Here is a 21262-nt window from a genome sequence, read left to right as displayed (position 1 = left end):
AATTGTATTTAACAAACTTGAATTACCCGACACTAAAATTCGAAAATCCTGAAATATGAAATTTTAAAAATAACCAAATAAATTTCAAAAATTAGACCGATGGCTCCAATAGATTAAAAGTGTGTATCTACAACCAATAATATAACAAATATCAATTAATCAAACCAAAATCACATAAATCAAACAAAAATTCAGCTTGGCGGTCAATTATAAAATTTGACACATTATGATTATTTTAAATCCGTGTATTATTTAATTCAAATATGTATTTTAATATTGCCTAATCTGATATTTTCTAATTCATATTTTATACACATAATTTAATTACTTTGCTTAAATGAGAAAATATATAATAAAGTGGGTTTGCAAACAAAAAATAAAAAATATGCATTACTATTTTTTTTAATTAGGTGGGGCTGGAGCCTACTATAACCAAAAGGTGACTTCGTCTTCTGGATATGACGATGAATTATATATAATATAATAATGATAAATCAATATCCTTTGATACACTAATCATTTGTAGAACTTGAGCCAAACATTAGATAAATCAAAGATGAGTAATCAATCAATGTCTTTACTATCTTTTTCTTCGCTTTTCGCTATCTTTTTTTTTTTTGAAGGGAAAAAAAAATCAAAGGCATAAGTTGTGGAGGTTAGTTGAATAACAAATCTATACTATATTATTAAATTTGATGTATTTGTATTAATTAACTTTTGGTATCATGATCTGTTTTAATAATTATATATATTATTAAAATGCTAAAATTTTAATATAAGTAATTGTAGTAAGTGGTTAGAGTCTTTATTCTCTAAACATTAAGTTACATATTCTATTTCTGTATACGTCCCTTTTTTTCTTTTTTTTTTATTTTTTTAATTCATGTATCAAAATGACAGTATAGTCTCTCACTATTTTTTATAATTAAATTTTAATCATCATTTAAATATAAATAAAATCAATTATAAAAAACATTGGTGCACTAGTACATATTAAAAATAAGTGTACTTCAACTATACTAACAAAAAATAATTTATTAAAATATTTCAACTATATATAATAATTTATTAAAATATTTTTTTAGAATATATATACACACACACACTCACTCTCGAAAGCAAGTAATTTGGATGCCAACCCCACCAAACAATCATCCCAAGTCTACGAATCTCCCACGCCAAATTTTTTTTCTTACTGGTGATATTTTGTTTGCCTACCACAACCATATTACATATGCATAATCTCACAAAGCATAAAAATCTTGAAAATGGCAGGAGAAGAATCTTGTAAACCGTAGATATGTTACATATATTATATTATTTCTATTAACAAATCTTTGCGTATGAAAAAAATTAAAGCACAAGTCCCTTTCAATCTTTGTTAACCAAAGCTGATAAATTTCTAAAATTTATTAAACACCTTGCTCAATGTTTCCTATATATATAGATACACACTGAATCAATCCAATGTGTGTGCTTTTCTCAGATTCTTGATCCAGTTTGCATCAACAGGTAGATTTTTCATCGTGGGTTTAAGAAGAAATTACATATTTTATATTCGAATATTTGAATTTGTTGTGATCAACTGTTTGTTTGTTTGTTTGTTTGTTTTCTAATGTTATGATTCAGTGTTGAAGTTTTTCTTGATCAAATGGAGGATCCTAGCAGCAATGTGTTCCAACTAACAGTCAAACAAGGGCGGCCTGCTTTGGTTCCTCCCGCGGATGAAACAACGAAAGGCCTATACTTCTTGTCGAATCTTGATCAGAATATTGCTGTTCTCGTACGTACTATATACTGCTTTAAGTCAGAGGAGAAGGGCAATGAGAATGCGGTTGAGGTGATCAAGGACGCGTTGTCGAAGGTTCTGGTGCATTATTATCCACTGGCAGGGCGTCTCACGATTAGCCCCGAGATGAAACTTGCCATTGATTGTTCGTCTGAGGGAGCTGTCTTCGTTGAGGCTGAGGCCGACTGTGATCTTGAAGCGCTAGGCGATATTACGAAACCGGATCCGGAGACTCTGGGGAAGCTTGTTTATGAGATTCCAGGAGCAAGGAATATATTGGAAATTCCTCCTCTGGTGGCTCAGGTATAGACTACTCTAGGCAAGCTTCTTTTGCATCTTTTCAATGATCTTTCGGTCTTTAAATGAGTAGAATCCAATAAAAAATGTAGTTCTAAGCGGTCACAACGAGCACGGTAGCAGTGACTCAGTTTATTGAGCAAGATGATCTTGGCTCAGAGTGGTTGAGCCACACAGCCCTTGGTAGCAAATTGTGACCCCAAACATCAGGATCCGACGACGATACCTGCTCGCTTGCCCCGTCCTCGCTTAGACAGGACTATAAAACTCTGAGAATCAATTACAAAAATGGGATGGAACCACTGGGTATGGCTGACCAAACACTAGGTTCATTTCTTTTTGATAAAACATATGCACGAGTCATTACCATCGCTCTTGCCCATGACTTCTACTCTATTAGACAGTGAGTGTTTCAATCACTCAACGATTATTTGTGTAACCAGAACATGATCATAATATTTTTCATCGATCGAAAAGCCGAGCTAGGCACACAATGGCTCATTTTAACAGCTTTTATCCACCCGATACTATTGGACTGTAGACACATGATTCTTTGATTCGGTATATTCGAGTTACGTTATCCGTGTTGACCATATAATAGTTGATTCTGCCCCCAGGTGTTTATCAGTCATGCTTAGTTATTGTGTAAATTATTTCTTTTAACTGTGTCGCAGGTAACGAAGTTCAAATGTGGAGGTTTTGTTCTAGGACTGTGTATGAACCATTGTATGTTTGATGGAATTGGTGCAATGGAATTTGTGAATTCTTGGGGTGAAACAGCCAGAGGTTTTCCACCGAAAATCCCTCCATTCACGGATAGAACCATCCTCAAGTCAAGAGATCCGCCTAAATGGGAATTCCCACACAATGAATTTGCTGAGATTAAAGACATATCAAAAACTGCTCAGCTCTACAATCAAGAAATGCATTACAGATCCTTCTGTTTCGACCACGAAAAGCTCCAACACATCAAAAGTTTGGCCTTAGAGGACCAAACGCTAGCACACTGCACCACATTTGAAGCCTTGTCGGCATTCGTTTGGAGGGCTCGAACCGAGGCCTTGAACCTCAATCCAAACCAACAAACTAAACTTCTATTCGCAGTCGATGGAAGGCCAAGATTCGATCCCCCCATACCGGATAAGTACTTCGGGAACGCCATCGTTTTAACAAACTCACTGTGCAATGCAGGGGAAATAGTCCAAAACCCGCTCTCTTTCACCGTGAACCTAGTTCAGGAAGCTGTTAAAATGGTGACAGAAAGTTACATTAGGTCTGCTATCGACTACTTCGAGGCGACTCGAGCTAGGCCTTCTTTGGCTGCAACTTTGCTGATCACCACTTGGTCTAGGCTGTCCTTCCATACCACGGATTTCGGTTGGGGTGAACCTACCTTATCAGGGCCAGTCGTTCTCCCCGAAAAAGAAGTGATCCTGTTTCTTTCTCATGGTAAAGAAAGGAAAACTATCAATGTGCTTCTTGGATTGCCTGCTCCAGCTATGAAGATATTTGAACAACTTGTCCAAATTTAGTACAAATAATTCTATCTTTGGTAATGTTTTGTCCGTTAAAATTGTGTTTCGTTTGTTGTTCTGTGTCCATGTTATGGGACCGATGGTTTATGAATTCTGAGTTTATTGTTGTAATGATTTTCTTGTTGCATGTTGCTACATTGTGAGTTCATGAAAAAGGTACTTATAGGAATTTAATTATTTTTTTATACATGATTTCGGTTTTTTAAGTTTTAGAAATGAAATTAAGAACCCAAAAAACGTTATTTAAAAATAAGAAAAAAAATTTATTATCTAATTGTCACACCTCAACAAAAAATCAAGATAAGATTTTTTTTTTAATTTGTGTAGAAAATTAAACTAATTTATGATTATATCTTAATGTAGCTAAATTAAATTAATTTATGTAAAACATTGTCATTTTGTTATGATAATTTTTTTTATAATTTGAGTTTGTTCCACTAAGTTTTAAAATTTTTGTTTTGAAGCATTAGCTTTGAATTATTTTAGCTTTCGATCCTATTTTGTGAGTGTTGATGTGATAGTAGAAAATGATTATGTGTATCTATAAAATGCTGATGACCCACCGAAAATGTAGGGTTTTTCAATTTCATGTCAGAAATTAGATCAAATAACAAAAAATTAAAGTTATTGTACCAAATAAAAAATTAGAAAACTTAGTAGACCAAAATACAAAATTGAATAAGTTAGTGGACCACAAAAATCAATTTTGTGGTTCTCTTGCCTCAAATGGAAAAAATTAAAGAATTAGAATGAGATACAATTTAATCATATTACAACTCGAATTAACCATTTTCGTTAAGTGAAGACGGATACGAATTAGTTTCTATAGGAGCTCATTGTGTAGTCGCGCTTGTACTGGCTTCAGTCTAGGGCATGAAAAAATGGTTTTAGAGCTGGTCACCTATAGAAACGTCGAAAAATAAGGAATATGTATGACAAAGTGCTACGTGAGTATAAGAGCATTAGCCCGAGACATGAATGGTAATAGATTATTGAATTCATATATGAAAGTAAAAACCAATGTAGCGTAAAATCACATTCCTAGAATTAGAACTAATTACACCTTCTTTAATTTGTGAAACAATCACACTAATTTCGATGACATATAATCCATCTGTCACCAAGATCTTGCGTTTGAAACGAGATATCATGTTCGAGATTTAATGATAACAAACTTCTCACTTGCTAAAAAGAAAAATAATGGCGGGGTTAACAAAATCTTCCATTTAGTGCACGTCTCAACCTATTCCAAACTTTTTTTTATTTACGTTATGCTACGTGCATCCTGTGTACTTTACACTTGACTGAATTAGCTAGTAACAATGATATACTAGATTATTCAATTAAAACACATAGATCTTGTAAAATGATCACTAATAGTTTTAGTTTATGCAGTGATGAGTTTTAATTGAAGTAGGTTGTTAAAAGACGTTGTAAAACCAAAATCTTTTAGCGGAATCCTTTCTAAGTGGAAGAAGAGGTGACGTGAGAGTGTTACTCCGAACATCCATTAAAATATCAGTCTCATTTCATTACGCACATTATGTTCTTGCATATTATTTTCAAGTTGTATCTTGTTAGCTATCGATTGCATTATATAGTTCATCACTAGTTAAGTTGGACAATTTTCACACTTGATTAAATTTTCAGTATTCCAACAAAATTAGTCGTTCGAGAATATTTTTAGGAATCTAAAAACTGATAAGAACGGTTCAAAATTTAGAAAAATTTTAAAAGAGTTAATTCATCTCTCTAAACTTTAATATGATCCCAACATGTATAGTGTCATATCAGTAATCCCAATGAAAATGGACTAAAATTGATAATGTAGAACTAAAACTAAAATTTATAATATAAATTATCAAATTAAATCACAAAAAGACAAACATATATGAGAAAAATAGTTTTTCTGTAGGACTGAGCGTTTGCCACTTTACCAAAAGATATAGTTGGTGGTAATGGTGCAACTCAAATTTTTTAAACCGCACAGCAGCTCAAGCACCACGGTTCGATCGCTCTACCAAGTAGGGACAATTATTGCACCCAACAATCTCCCTTCCAATAATTGCACTCCTTACAATCAATGAGAATCGAACCCGTGACCTTGGCTCTAATACCAATTGTAGGACCGATCGATTACCGCTTTACCAAAAGCTAGTAATTGTGCAACTCAAATCTTTTAAACCACACAGGAGCTCAAACACCACAGTTCGATCGCTCTACCAAATATGGACAATTATTGCACCCAAAATTTTCCTAAAAATATTCAAGTTTACCTTTAAAAATGGTGACAATTTAGGAAAATATTATGTAAAATTTGTAAAATTTTATTCAATTTGTATGCAAAATCAGAGAATTTATTATCTCCCATCTACAAATTTTCTTCAACCATTTTTCACATATTCTTCCATATTAAAGTTTTCGTGGTTCAACTTTTTCTAATGTCCTCGTTCTTATATCGGTTCACCTCTGAAAGTCTGAAAAGCTAATAATTGACTTACTCTACATTTACTTAGTGACATATATGATATATATGGATAAATTATATTTAGATTAAAAAATTAATTTTGTAGGATGTGGGATAATAATGAATAAACAATAAAATGTTTGATTGAAATCATGATTATGTGACGTGTTACAAATTTGTCATTTATCTATAATAAATAATCTTATTTTTAATTTGTATTTGTAAAATTGAGATTGTTTGAAAATTTTAATTTATTATTAATTCAAATGTAATTTATTTTATGTAAGGCCCTATAATATATTATCCGATAATTTGGCATAATTAGAATAATTATTAAGTTGATAAATTAAAATAATTATTTATGTCAAATAATTTTTGAAGGTGTGTTAAAAATATGTATTTTAGAATATTGAGATAAATACGATATAAAATAAATATATAGATTGAAATAACACACGTGAGGAAAATAAATGAAAAATCAGGATAAAAAGGGCATGAGTTACTATTCTTATAAATTAAATTTCTCTACATTATTTACATAAACATACACACCCAACTTACCTTAAGAGAGAGAAGGATGAAGAAATAAGAAAGGAAGAAGCCATTCCCGTTACCGCTGTAGCAGCCGTTGAAAAATAGTCGTAAATTCTTCGTCCGTTGTCGAAATCTCAAAATTTTTGATGGGTTTTGTTCCACACATTCTAAGCTTCGATTCAAGCCATAAATCTTAGATTTTGAGCAAGAATCCAGCTTGACCGAAGCTGCTCATTTATACACAAATCTTGTCCGATTCAGTGAGCTTTTGTTTCTGATTTTCGGGTTTATGTGTATTGTACACTGAGAATCTCGACTTGTGGTTCGAATAGAACTTGTAGATTTATCTGTTGTCTTCAAAATGAGACTTGAATCGTTAAATTCCAGTAAGAATTGAGAAAGTTATGCTCGTTTTTTCAGAAACTGCTCAGTATGCGAGATTCTGTCCGTGATTTTCTTAGTAGCAATGTGTTCTTGTTAATTCTGGGATTAATCTTCTAAGATTATGAAAATGATTTCTTCTACACAATCTTAGATATTTGAGTTGTCTTTCATTTCTTCTATGAAGTGTAGAATCTAGAACTATAACAGAATGTAGTTTTATGGTTTTTTTTTGGCATTTAATCGAATCGAAATGACCAAACTCCTTGTTGATTTCTTCCGGTGAAATATGGGATTATTCGGGTTATTGTTATATGTGTTAGGTCGAGGAGCTTTAAAGTTGTGCATTGATCGTCCTTAGTTTGTATAGGTGTGTTACAGTTCGGTAACATAAAACGGTAACACTTAAATTATGTGTTAAGCATATTTATGTGTTGTTATTATTGTTTATAAGATTATGTGAATTGTTTGAGTTGTTAAATACCTTATTGAGTTATATGTTCAATTATATGACATTAAGTATATGGCATACTGTTATGACATACATCTTGAGTCATATCGTTCTTATTGACCAGTTACTGTTATTCATTGTTATTCGGCACTGGTTCTTGTATAACTCGGGATCAGGGTGTGGCTGTTAGGCCTATATTGATACACATGAAACCGTAGTTAGGAATGATCAATCCGGTTGTTAGTGTAGCTCTCGGGGTGAGCGCTGGGATTATGATATCCAGTTCTAGTTGTTTGTGTCATCCTGTTATATATCGTTACAGCTGTATGGAGTCCGAGTTGGGGGTGTTGATTAGCACATCCTTGCATACCTCGCATACTCGGTAGGGCGGTTTAGCTACAAGACGATGTAGTCCCCTTGTGTGTTGCTCGAACATTATTCTTGTTGATCGTATCGTTCATTTGGCTCCGTTTACCCCGTTGATATTGAGCCATGTTCATGCATTTTAAATTTCATCTACATATATATTGATGCATGATTTATGTTATTGTTATGTTTGTTGAACAGTGTCATACTAGAATCATAACCTCAGTTCTTTACTGGGGGGCTGCTGTGGTTGCTTTTGGGCATCATGGTAGATCTTACGAGTGGTTTTGCAGCACCAAGCGGAGGTTCCGCTAGCGGAGCTTGTGGTTGAGGTTGGATTGTTTGTTTTGATTCGTTGGAGTCTCTCAGTTAGTCTTTATGGATGTCTTGGAGTTTATGCAGTTCTATGTCGTATTTTATTTGCCGGAGAGATACCCCGAGTATCTGTATGGGTGTTTGACTTGTTATTATTTAGTTTGGATCAGTTTCCAAAAAACTCAAGCATCAGAAAATAGTAAAATGACTCAAAACTGACGTTGCGATAATCATAAACAATCACATACAAGTGTCGATCAGGCACACGTCAACAATTCTTAAGCTCAATTCAACTAAGCCGGCAAGGCTTTAAATCATACGAAAACTGATGCATGTGATTGTTTATGATTATCGCAACATCAGTCTTGAGTCATTTTACTATTTTCTGATGCTTGAGTTTTTCGGGATGTCCTACTTACAGGGAGGTCATGCCGAAATTTTTCTAGACCCTGAGGTCCGTTTTGCAGTATTTTAAACCATTTTCCGCTGCAGAATTAAATCAAATCGTTATTGTTTGATCATTAATTGTTATTAGAATAAATATGCCTCACATGTTAATTCACCAAAATTATTGGGTATAAATATCATTTAATTTTTAAAAAATAAAAATTGATAAATTGAGTAAAAAAAATTCCATGGATAAGGATAAAACCAAATGAAATGTATTATCTTAAATTATTTGATAGTTTATTCATGTTTTATAATTTTTTAAAATGAGTTTTTCATATATATTTTTTTGAAGTAAATGTTATTAATATAATTTTCTTTACTTGAAATGAGTATTAATTAAAAATAATTATTTAGCATGCCTTTTATTTGTAATAAACCATCAAGTTTTAAAGTCTAAATTAGATAAGAATGAATGAACTTTATGAGTTAATGTGGGCCATAAAAAACAAGTAAACATAAGATTCATATTATTATCAGTATAATTATATGCTTATCATAGCAAGTAAACATAGCTTTAGGCTGTATTTACTTAGTGAGATGTGATTATATATTGATAGATAATGCTGAGATTATTAAAATATTTCTATAGGATGTGGAATAATGATTGATGAACAATAACATGTTTATTTTGATTGATCAATTTTATGATAGAAATTATTATTAAATGACGAGTTATAATTTTGCCTTCTATCTATAATAAATAATTTTATTTTTAGTTTGTATTTGTAAAATTTGGATTGTGATTTTTATTGAAGAATGTAAATTATCATTAACTCACATGTAAGTAATTTTAATTAACCAAAATTTTTGGGTATAAATATTATTTATTTATTTTAAAAAAAATTAATAAATTGAGTAAAAAAAATCAATGAATGAGCATAAAATCAAATGAAATTTATTAAATAATATATTAAATTATTTGATTTTTATTCATATTTTATACTTTTTAAATAGTAGTTTTCATATATTATTTTTTTTGGAAGTAACGTGTATCAATATAATTTTCTTCAATTGGAAAGAATATTAGTTAAAAATGATTATTTGTCACACTTTTTATTTGAAAAACTAGGATTGTTCAAACTTCGGATACAACCGAAAAAATCGAAAATCCAAATCGAAAAAACCGAATACTGAATCGAACCGAAAACCAAATTTTATAATTCAGATATAAATGTTAAAATCGAAATTTATTTGGTTCGATTTCGGATTATATATGTCAAAATCGAACCGACCAAAAAAAAAGAAATTTATTAAATTAATAATTTTATTTTTATTATATATTTTTTGAGATGATATCAGTGAATGATGAATTATTTTAAATAATATTTAGTTGATTGTTTTTTATGTAAATTATTTAGACTTTATATTTAAATGCTTTACTAATAAAACATGTATAAATATAACATATTATATTTTAAAATATATTTATCTTATTAATTTAAATAATTATATCAAAATCGAAATAATCGAACTATTTTGATAGATAACCGAACCGACCGATGAACACCCCTAATGAAAACATCAAAAACACTTTTCATTTTTTCTTTAAAAACTATACTTTCCTTAATCCTAGTTTGAATGACTAGAATGAAACCCACACTTGGGCTTCAGACACGCAGACATGGGCCAACTTTTATTAGCTAAGTAAAATTTGGATTTTTCATTATTTTCTAATAAAATTGATTTTTTTTTACGAGAATAAAATTGATAACTAAGTGAATTTCTTGAATGATTTTGATTTACATGCTCAATGGGAAATTCGTCTTTTCAACACACCACAACTTTTATCTCACTAAATACCGCAAAATTGCTTGTGATGTATCTTGTTGGCAAACTCTAATAGTCCTTTAATAACGTAATTTATGTTCATTCCGAAATAAACACGTTAAAGATAGACGAATTCATTTTTTTTTATAACACGTGTGATTCGACCGCTAGTTTTAATCAGTGATACTTAGCTTGCTTTAAAAGGGTCGGGGCCGGGGTGGGGATTTCGGAACCAAATATCGAAAAATAATTTTTTTGTTGCCATAATATATATGGTGTAAGATTTTATTTCACTTGAGATTGTTCAAATAATGTGATTTTATTATACAATTTCGCCTAATTGGGGTAACAAAATTGTAGACCGTTAGGAGTTCAAATTTCGAACAGGAATATATAGACACGCTTAACCGTTGGAAAAATGAATTGACACTTTTGCTTTTCCTAATCTGCTTTCGTTAATAAAATCGCCAACAGCCCGTTGCTATCCATTACCAAAATAAAGGATAAAGGCACGCTTTTATTTTTTGTTGTAATAATAATAATATTTTACCCCAATATATTGTTGTTTAATTTGTCATGAATTGGCATGGAATTATTATAATTTATCCTTCATACTTTTTTTTTTTAAAAAAAAAATCGTGTTTATTTTAAAAAATATATTCAACTGACAAAAATTTTAAATTCTCGAAAGAAACAAAATGTGATCTGAAGAAGAAGAAGAAAAGAAAAAAAATTTTAGGATTATTAATATTATTTATTAATGACTTTTTTTGTTGATATGCTATTATTAGATTGTTTTTTAAAAATAAATAAATAAATTTCTATATTATATTTAAAATTTGCACACTCTTTTTTTTAATAACTTAATTGTGTCGTATTTACATCAGGTATAGTACGAATGTAAAATTATTTTAAGAGATAAAGTATATGTGTATAAGATAAAAAAAATCCAATCATCTGCACCATGTGTAGAAGATATAAATTTTTTTTGGTGACATGCTTATTATAATTGAATATCGAATCTTAGACCTCCACGTAAATTTAGAACTTAATATCACAAAGTACCACAAATACTTTTTACAAATTGTTGCCTAAATCATGATTGCACTCAAGTTAATACGGGCTCGAGCAACACCGTTTTTGAGTCAAGTCATGCTCAAAAAGACTATTATAAAAATCTCCACAAACCAATTCAACATGAGTAACTTTAGAGTAGTAATTCGAGCTCAATCTAATAAAACATTTTAAACTTTCGTTTTTCAACCATCGTAAAATGATACCCCAGCGATGAACCCATCAAGATCAGGCCCAAACCCCGGCCCATCTCTAGAGCCCACAGGTGAAGGGCCCATGAGCAGTCCAGGTATTCTCCTATAAATACCAGGTTTGAGCGTATGATTTAGCATTCACTATATTGTTTTCAGCAGCACCCTTAGCTGCTCCCCTCATATATCCTCAGTCTCTGACTTGAGCGTCGGAGGGGCTACGCCAGGACACCCTCCTGGCCCCCTTCTAACGGTCTCATTTGTGATTTCAGGCTCAGGATTATTTCAAAACCTGCGTCTGGATTAGTGACACTCGCCGGAATCGGACCCTAAATTTCCCGTGAGTATCACTTGGCGCCGTCTGTGGGAAATCTTGAGTTGAGACGTAGAGATAGTAGGCAAGAAAGGAAGTAGAAGAGCTACCTCAGCATCATCGCGTCCTCAGAGGGAACCCGAATCATCTCATGTGGAGACGAGACAGGAACAACCTCGTCAAGAGACAAGAGTCGAGCAGCTCCTTCACGATACAAGGGTCGAACAAACCCGTCCTAATGAGAACGTGGGGAACTTGACCCTGGAACAGCTGGGCCAATTTATCGCCCGGACAGTGGATGAGGCCATGAAAAGGAATCAAGAGTCTGTGTTTGTAGAGGAACAGGCAGCCCGTCAGGAGCGTGAGGAAGATGCTGAGGGCCACCAGAGCAGGGTTGAAGAGCCACAGCCCCACCAAAGGGGGGAGATTAGTGAGATGGGAGAAATGTGGAAGGAAATACAGATGTTGAGGCAGCAGTTGGGAAGCAGAGCGCCGGCACCCAAGAGAGGAAGTCCTTTTTCACTAGCCATTTTAGAAGAAGGGCTTCCTCCAAATTTTCGACAGTCGAATGTGGGTGAGTACGATGGACATACTGACCCCGAGGAACACTTGGGGAGGTTTGAGAATGCGGCCCTGTTACATCAATATTCAGATGGGGTCAAGTGCAGGGTGTTTCTGGGCACGTTGGTGAGGTCAGCCCAGCAATGGTTTAACACCTTGCAGCCCAACTCCATACGATCTTTCGAGGATTTTTCCGCTGCTTTCTTGCACAGATTCGCTAGCAGCAAAAAACACCAAAAAAACTATTTGAGCCTGTTTGTGATGAAATAACAAGAAGCTGAAACTTTGCGAGAGTTTGTCCAGCGTTTCAACAACGCAGTGTTGGAGATACCAGTGGCCACTCCTGACATCATGATAAGTGCCTTTACCCAGGGACTTAGAGGAGGAGAGTTCTTTAAATCGTTAGTGAAGAAACCTCCATCAAGTTATGATGATCTGTTATCTCGGGCGGAAAAATATGTAAATCTCGAAGATGGCCAACGACATAAGAGGATGGACCAGCGACCTGGGAGAAGTAGAGTTGAGGGAGCGGAAAGAGGAAGTAGGAAGAGAGGCGCGGCCGAGAGGGAGGATGATAAGGCTAGGAGCAGAGGACAATTCTCATCCCATGTTCCTCTAGATGGGAGTCGGGACAAGGTGATGGAAGTGAGGGAGTCCGAGGGGAGGTGGGAGAAGTCGCAAAGGGTTGAGTGCAGTGCTAGATTGCCTTCGCGGGATAAACGAGAAGGATCCTCATCCAGGAGTCGACAGAGGTCTCGCTCGTACCATAGGCGTGGTCAAGGCCCTCCATGGATAAATCAGAGGATCGGGGAGCAGAGAGGGGAAGGTCGATGTCAAGATGTCCCTCAGGAGCCCGTCGAACCGAGGAGGGGAATGAATGAGGATAACCACCCGACGAGAGGAATGATTCATATGATCTCGGGGGGTGCTACTGATGGAGACTAGGGGCGAGCTCGGAAGGCACGTGGGAGAAGGCTGGAGAACTTTGAGATATCTAGGGGTGCAGACTTACCACAAGACCCCGCCCTCAGCTTTGGGCTGGAAGACCTCCGAGGTATTGTGACTCCACATAACGATGCCTTAGTGGTAACGGCCACCATTGCCAATTGTGATGTGGCGAGGATATTTATTGATAATGGAAGCTCCGTGAACGTCTTGTTCAAAAGCACGTTGGATCAAATGAAGGTGGAGGGATTTGAGTTTGAGCCGGTCTCCACCCCGCTGTATGGGTTTGCTGAACACGCCATCCTGCCTGTGGGTCAGATGTTCATCCCTCTATCTTTGGGACACGAACCTCTGCGTATAACAAAGATGATGACATTTACCGTGGTGGACACCCCATCCGCTTACAATGGAATTCTGGGGCGACCATCCCTAAAGGATTTCAGAGCAGTAGCGTCCATATATCATCAGAAGCAGAAGTTTCCTGTGGGGAAGGGGGTTGGAGTCTTGTGCGGGGACCAGAAGGTCGCGCGTCGGTGTTATGAAAGAATCGGGAAGGAAGAAGAAAAGAGAGGTCGCGAGCATTCGCATGGAAGCTTAAGCTCAGTCTTACAGTTGTAGAGTCATTCGGAGAAGCTTCTAAGTGGGTAACTTTGTTCTGTGGAGGTACAAGAGGAGCAGAGAGGAAAGTTGGAGAATGCGCTGGGTAAGGCTCTAAAGAGGCCCGGGAACGCTTACCACCTTAGAGAATATTAATCTTGACTTTTTTTTTGGTGTATTTCGTTTCTGAATTTGTCTTACGTTATCAGTTGAAATTTAATAAAGCCGAGTTTTTATATTAAGTTCGTGGATGTTGTATTATGAGGATGATATGAATTAAATTTTACCTACTTAGGCTGATCCTAGTAGAGGAGTCAGGGGTGGGAAGGTTGAAGCTTGATTTTTCCTGGTAAGGCATCGCCTAGCAAAAAAGCAGAGTTGGGGGGAGAGAAATTTTCTTTTCCTGCTAAGGCATCGCCTAGCAGAGGAGGAGAAGTAAGTTTTATTTTCCTACTAAGGCATCGCCTAGTAGAGGAGCTAGAGGGTGGAGGGGTTGAATTTTTATTTTCCTGCTAAGGCATCGCCTAGCAGAGGAGTTAGAGGATGGGGTGTGGAATTTTTACTTTCCTGCTAAGGTGTCACCTAGCAGAGGAGTTAGATGGTGGAGGTGTTGAATCTTATTTTCCTACTAAGGCATTGCCTAGTAGAGGAGCAGAGGGCAGGAGAAAAATTTCATTTTCCTCCTAAGGCATGGCCTAGTAGAGGAGCAGAGGGAAGGAGAAAAGTTTCATTTTCCTACTAAGGCATGGCCTAGTAGAGGAGCAGCGTGCAGGAGAAAAATTAAATTTTCCTACTAAGGCAGCGCCTAGTAGAGGAGGAGGGAGGAGGAGGGGTTGAATTTTTATTTTCCTGCTAAGGCATCGCCTAGCAGAGGAGGTAGAGGATGGGGTGTGGAATTTTTACTTTCCTGCTAAGGTGTCACCTAGCAGAGGAGTTAGATGGTGGAGGTGTTGAATCTTGTTTTCCTGCTAAGACATCGCCTGGTAGAGGAGCAGAGGGCAGGAGAAAAATTATATTTTCCTACTATGGTGTCGCCTAGTAGAGGAGCAGAGTGAAGGAGAAAAAGTTTATTTTCCTACTAAGACATCGCCTAGTAGAGGGGTTAGAGGGTGGAGGTGTTGAATTTATATTTTCCTACTATGGCGTCGCCTAGTAGAGGAGTTAGAGGGTGGAGGTGGTGAATTTTTGCTTTCAAGGTGTCACATAGCAGAGGAGTTAGAGGGTGAAGGTGGTGAATTTTTTCTTTCCTGCTAAGGTATCACTTAGCAGAAGAGTTAGAGAGTGGATGTGTTGAATTTTTATTTTCCTGCTAAGGCGTCGCCTAGCAGAGGAGTTAGAGGGTGGTGGTGGATAATCTTTATTTTCCTGCTAAGGCCCTGCTTAGCAGAGGAGTTACGAGATGATGATGTGAGAGTTTTATTTTCCTGCTAAGGCGCCGCCTAGCAGAGGAGTTAGAGGGTGAGGGTGGAGAATCTTTATTTTCCTGCTAAGACGTCGCCTGGCAGAGGAGTTAGAGGGTGAAGATGGAGAATATTTATTTTTCTGCTAATGCGTCGCCTAGCAGAGGAGTTAGAGGGTGATGGTGGATAATCTTTATTTTCCTGCTAAGGCCCTGCTTAGCAGAGGAGTTACGAGATGATGAGGTGGGAGTTTTATTTTCCTGCTAAGGCATAGCCTAGTAGAGGAGGTAGATGGTGAGGATGTTGAAATTTTATTTTTCTTGCTAAGAACTATTTTGGCAGAGAAGTCAAGGGCACGGGGAAGTGGAAACTATTTCCCTTCAAAAGCTTAGTAGAGGACTTGGAAGATGGGGGCGACGAAGGCATACTGTGTTAGAAAATTTTATTTCGTTTGTCGTTAACGAACAATGTTTGCCGCTGCGACAATTACGGGGATCGACACACAAATCACACGTGGGGGTTTGGGGGCAACGCCCCCAAAAGCTCTTCAGAAATCACACAACCCTTCGCAAGGGAATATATCAAAATTCTCAACGTACTGGACGAGGATGGGCGATGCCAGCACTCGGGCGCGGGCACGGCACGGCACGGGCGAGCGTGGCACGGCGTGGGGGAGCGCTCGGCACGGCACGGGATAGCGTGGCACGGCGTGGGCGAGCAGGCGGCGTGGGGGAGCGCTCGGGCGCGGCACGGCGTGGGCGAGCAAGCGATGGGCGATCATGTCACGGCGTGGGCGAGCACGCGGCGTGGGGGAGCGCTCGGGCGCGGCACGGCGTGGGCGAGCAAGAGAGGGGCGAGCGCGGCACAGGGCGAGGGGCGAGCGTGTCACGGCGTGGGCGAGCACACGGCGTGGGGCGAGCACTCGGGCGAGGGGCGAGCACAGCACATGGCGAGGGGAGAGCGCGGCACACGGCGCGGGCGAGCAGGCAAGGTCTCGAGCTGGAGAGTAGGCGCGCACGGCGAGGGCTCGGCGTGGGCAAGCAGGCGAGGCTTCGATACTGTCGGCTGGCAGGCGAGGGCGTAGGATGCGTGGGCGGCCGAGCAAGGGAGGTGCGCGCTCGGGCGAGGTGTGGGCAGGGTGATGAAGCAAGCGCGTTGAGCGTAGGCGGGAGAGAGCTGCAGAATCGCGACTTGATTTGTTTCCAAATTTTTGGAGACTGACAGATGGTGGGAAGAAAATGCACAACTCGCACCCGATAACCCGAGAACAGCACAATTAATCGAACTTTGAACCTACGATTCAGTTCGACTCGCGAGGGGGAGACTAGTGATACCCCAGCGATGAACCCATCAAGATCAGGCCCAAACCCCGGCCCATCTCTAGAGCCCACAGGTGAAGGGCCCATGAGCAGTCCAGGTATTCTCCTATAAATACCAGGTTTGAGCGTATGATTTAGCATTCACTATATTGTTTTCAGCAGCACCCTTAGCTGCTCCCCTCATATATCCTCAGTCTCTGACTTGAGCGTCGGAGGGGCTACGCCAGGACACCCTCCTGGCCCCCTTCTAACGGTCTCATTTGTGATTTCAGGCTCATGATTATTTCAAAACCTGCGTCTGGATTAGTGACACTAGCCGGAATCGGACCCTAAATTTCCCGTGAGTATCATAAAACAAAGATATCACAATACACGTTTGGAAGACAATCAAATATCCAATATATGCTTAAAATATGAATAATTATTATTGTAGTTAAATTAATATTTAACTATTTTGTTACTATTTTTAAAATGAGTATAAGAAGCATAGATATTGCGTATACGTTTTATTATCTATACTATATATTAAGTTTGGGCCTAATAGAGACAAAATGGGACACCAAATTTCTTTTCCAACTTTGCCCTTATGTTATATCAATATTACAATTTTTTTTTTAAATTTCAACAAATCATTTTTTTAATTTTTTTTAAATTTCATCAATTCAAATAGCAATTTAGTGGTTCGATAATTTATCAAATTTCACTTTAGTATCTCAATAATTATAAAAAAAATTGTATACACACGCACCGCTGTGTGCATAGTAACTAGTTGTTATTATTATTATTACAATCGGCAATGTGTGAGTATGTCGGATATATAGCAATGCAGAAGGTGAAATAAACATGATGATGTTCAAATACTACCATTCGCAAGCAATTCCTTCAACCAGACTCCAAAACAAAATTCCCATTCATTTGAACGTCAAAAATCTGCGCCATATCTGTTCGATCCTAAGCATTTTCTGCATCAATCCACCCACCCACCGTTAAAAATCCAATCCCCACGCACTAAATTCAAGAATTAAGCCTCCCACCAAACTCTCCCAGTTCTTGTCCTCCATCAAACACCATAAAAAACCAATCTTGAAACTCACACAACATTCATTACCAATATTTCAAAATAAAAACTTGAAAAAAGAGCGAATCATGACGGAGCTAATGCATTCCCCACACCATCTGCCTTCATCTTCTAGTTCCATTGCCAGTAGTGATGCCATAGGTTTTTCCAGAAGAAACAGAGGTAACGAGAAGCTTTGTACACTAATACGAGGAGGAGAAGAAGAGGATCAGGTGTCTGTTTTGGCTGTGTTAGTGACAGTTATTAGGAAATCTTTGGTGGGTTGTAGTAGTACTACAAGTGGGGCAGAGGAGAAGGAGATTGGGTGGCCTACAAATGTGAAGCATGTTGCGCATGTCACGTTCGATACAATCAATGGGTTTCTTGGACTTCCTGTTGAATTTGAACCTGAAGTCCCCAGGAGGCCTCCTAGTGCCAGGTTAGCACTTCGTTTTGGTTTGCATATTGTTTTTAGATTATATGTTTGCCATTTGTTGTGGTGGGTTGTGTAAAGATTTTAGTGTTCTGGGCTCCGAGAAACTGTATGTCAGACATGCTAAATTTACTTTATGGTAATAACTCCCCCCCCCCCCCCCCACACCCCCCCTGTAGTTTAGTGTTTCTTTCCTTCTTTATTTGTTGACCTGGGGTGTTAGGTATAAATATTATTAAAGAACCATGTATTCTCTGTTACATAAGCAACTTATGAAACGATCATCGTTTATTTTCAAGTGTTTTTTGAGTGATTTTAGGAATTGGGGTGGCAAGAAACATCTGAGGTGCTTTGGTCTTCTTGAGCTAATCTGCAGAAAAAAAGTTCACATGTTCTTTCATTGTATCCTCTGCATTAAATGTAGAAATGTCTTAGTTGCTTCAAATTCTGACATTGAATGTATATGTACTAAAAATATTTGACCTTTAACAAGATACATGGTAGTAGGTATTAATTATTTTCTTTTAATTACCTCAACCATCATAAATGAGTAAAATGGAAGAAAACAGATATTTGCAGATTTGAAGGTTAGTTTAATAATAGAAAAATGTTCCTGGTGATGGAAATAAATCTAATGGTATCTGTTATACTCTGTTTTAGTACCTGGATTCTTACATTAAAAATTTATGTAGATTCCAAGTAATTCTAGCAGACACCATGAAATTATACCAGTTTATGAACTAAAATTTCATTTCAAATAGTACGACAGTTTTTGGAGTTTCCACGGAGTCGATGCAACTTTCATTCGATTCTAGAGGTAACCGCGTGCCTGTGATCCTACTAATGATGCAACAACGCTTGTATTCACAAGGCGGCCTTAAGGTAACACAACCGTAATTTTTTTCGAAATCCCTTCATCATTGTCTGAAAAGAATGTTGATCCAAGTTTTTTATAAATGAATCCAAATTAAGACCACCTAATTTCTTTTACTTTAATTTTCAGATGGAAGGAATCTTCAGAATTAATCCTGAAAATAGTCGGGAAGAGTATGTGAGGGAGCAACTAAATAACGGAGTAATTCCAGATGACATTGATGTTCATTGTTTAGCAGGTCTAATCAAGGTACTACTTCAGTACAACTGTTGCATGTTAAATCCGGCAGTTTAATTGCTTTGCATTCGGTCATGGAAGATACTCTATAATCAGATACGGTTCTATGTCTGAGATGATTTAATTTGAAAGATTTCCCATTACTTCTATCTCAATACATCTTCACATGTATTTTGTTGGTGCCTACGGACAATGAACTGATCATTAATGTTGACTCTAAATGTCGGTTTATCGCAGGCTTGGTTTAGAGAACTTCCTACAGGAGTATTAGATTCTTTGTCTCCGGATCATGTAATGCAGGCACTGTCTGAAGATGAGTACACTCAGCTTGTGAGGCAACTTCCACCAACCGAAGCTGCACTGTTTGATTGGTCGATACATCTCATGGCTGATGTTGCTACGATGGAACATTTGAACAAAATGAATGCTCGAAACATCGCTATGGTTTTTGCTCCGAACATGACAAAGGTGAGCCATGATTGCCGAATTGCATCAAATGTTAAAGGAAAGTCTCTTCTGGATACATGCTCATGGCTAGAAATCCATGTGTGTATCGGATATTTAATTTTCATCTCAGGTTAAAATTGGGTTCTGAAGTAAGTCCACCACCATAGGCTCGTGTTTCTTCATGTTTGTATCGTTTTCATATGTTTTCGATAATGCAAACCGTATTTGCCACCTAAGATTATTATACTGAATGCATTTTGTCTCATTAATTATTTTCTAGAAGAAAATGTACAAGAAATGATGTGTTTGGTCCGAAGATTGATGAATATTTCTTGGTGCAGATGTCTGATCCTCTCACAGCACTGATGTATGCAGTCCAGGTAATGAATTTTCTCAAAACTCTCATACTTAAAACCTTGAGAGTAAGAAAAGACTATACAGTAGAAGTCGGTCCAACTCCAACTCCAACGCCCCAGCTCGAGCCTTCAGATGAAGATTGCCATAAAACCATGCCAAGGCCGAAAGATTTACAGGCCAAAGAACCACCCTCAAATCACCCTATCAGCTTTTGCCCTCAAGCTGACTCGAAAACTGTAAACAGAACTCATAAATTTCAAAGTTCCATTGAGAATATCTTACCTGAGGAAAAGGGTCTCAATTTTCTTGAAGGTGTTAACATAAGTGCAGTGACTCAACTGAGGTCGAGTAATTCAAATGGTATTTTAGGAAAGAATCAAGAAAATGCATTCCAGGACGAGTTATTGGTTCTAAAGAGACCGTACATGTAAATTCGCAAACAGAGCAGGTGGGGGCCTGGAGGTGAAACTCAACAAACGACGGGATTTTCAGATAGCAGATTTGATCACTTGATTTATTCTTTTCTTTAAATTTGATTTGGTTTTGTGTATGCGACAACTACGTTATATTGGAGTATCATTTGATTCGGAGTTGCTTTCAAGTTGGCTTCATGCTAAGCTCTCCTTTATCTATAATATGTGATTTTTTTACTTTAATGCTTCTAAGATAGGCCGATCATCTATGCAACCTCCCGTCATTGGTGTCCGAGTTGGTGGACTAGATCAAATGTTCGATTCTTCTCAATAATACTTTCTTGGATGAATCTACGCCCATTACGGTTTACCTGTCTAGCGTGAATTGAATGCTAGCATTGTTAAGTCCGAAAATTTAGTCAGTGTATATATCATACTATAGCGGCCGTTAGTTAGATCGTCATTAAAAAAAAGTTCATCTTACAAAAACATTTAAAAGATCATTTATATAACTTTTTTTTTATAAAAACAAATTATTATACTCGAAACTATTGTATTTGGTTATATTGATTTATATTTTTATCTTAGTTTGAAGCTTCACCAATTTGGTTATATTTTGATCATTTTAGTTTTTACATCAAGCTTGGTATTATTTTGAAAATATGTGTTGAAAATTATAAAAATAGTAATTA

At 36.9% G+C, this 21262-nt stretch overlaps 3 protein-coding genes across 3 annotated transcripts; all 3 read left to right on the top strand.

Annotated features, from left to right (window-relative positions):
• Nucleotides 1–1358: 1358 nt before the first annotated feature.
• LOC140958293 (omega-hydroxypalmitate O-feruloyl transferase-like) lies at nt 1359–3810 on the top strand. Its single transcript, XM_073415687.1, has 3 exons — nt 1359–1512; nt 1630–2092; nt 2761–3810. The coding sequence occupies exons 2-3, from the start codon at nt 1652–1654 to the stop codon at nt 3616–3618; spliced, it is 1299 nt and encodes a 432-aa protein (XP_073271788.1). The 5' UTR covers nt 1359–1512; nt 1630–1651; the 3' UTR covers nt 3619–3810.
• An 8426-nt stretch (nt 3811–12236) lies between these two features.
• LOC140959381 (uncharacterized) lies at nt 12237–14054 on the top strand. Its single transcript, XM_073417230.1, has 3 exons — nt 12237–12504; nt 12766–13346; nt 13437–14054. The coding sequence occupies exons 1-3, from the start codon at nt 12237–12239 to the stop codon at nt 14052–14054; spliced, it is 1467 nt and encodes a 488-aa protein (XP_073273331.1).
• Nucleotides 14055–17565: 3511 nt separating this feature from the next.
• On the top strand, nt 17566–20758 carry LOC140958455 (rho GTPase-activating protein 5-like). Its single transcript, XM_073415900.1, has 5 exons — nt 17566–18248; nt 19004–19124; nt 19246–19365; nt 19591–19821; nt 20142–20758. Exons 1-5 carry the CDS (start codon nt 17899–17901, stop codon nt 20586–20588), a joined length of 1269 nt encoding a protein of 422 aa, XP_073272001.1. The 5' UTR covers nt 17566–17898; the 3' UTR covers nt 20589–20758.
• The last annotated feature ends 504 nt before the right edge of the window (nt 20759–21262 follow it).

Source organism: Primulina huaijiensis, chromosome 15, assembly GCF_012295235.1.
Source record: "Primulina huaijiensis isolate GDHJ02 chromosome 15, ASM1229523v2, whole genome shotgun sequence".
In the NCBI taxonomy this organism is placed as follows: domain Eukaryota; kingdom Viridiplantae; phylum Streptophyta; class Magnoliopsida; order Lamiales; family Gesneriaceae; genus Primulina; species Primulina huaijiensis.
Note: the sequence above shows the minus strand (reverse complement) of the source record. Positions and strands in the feature narration are given on the sequence as shown.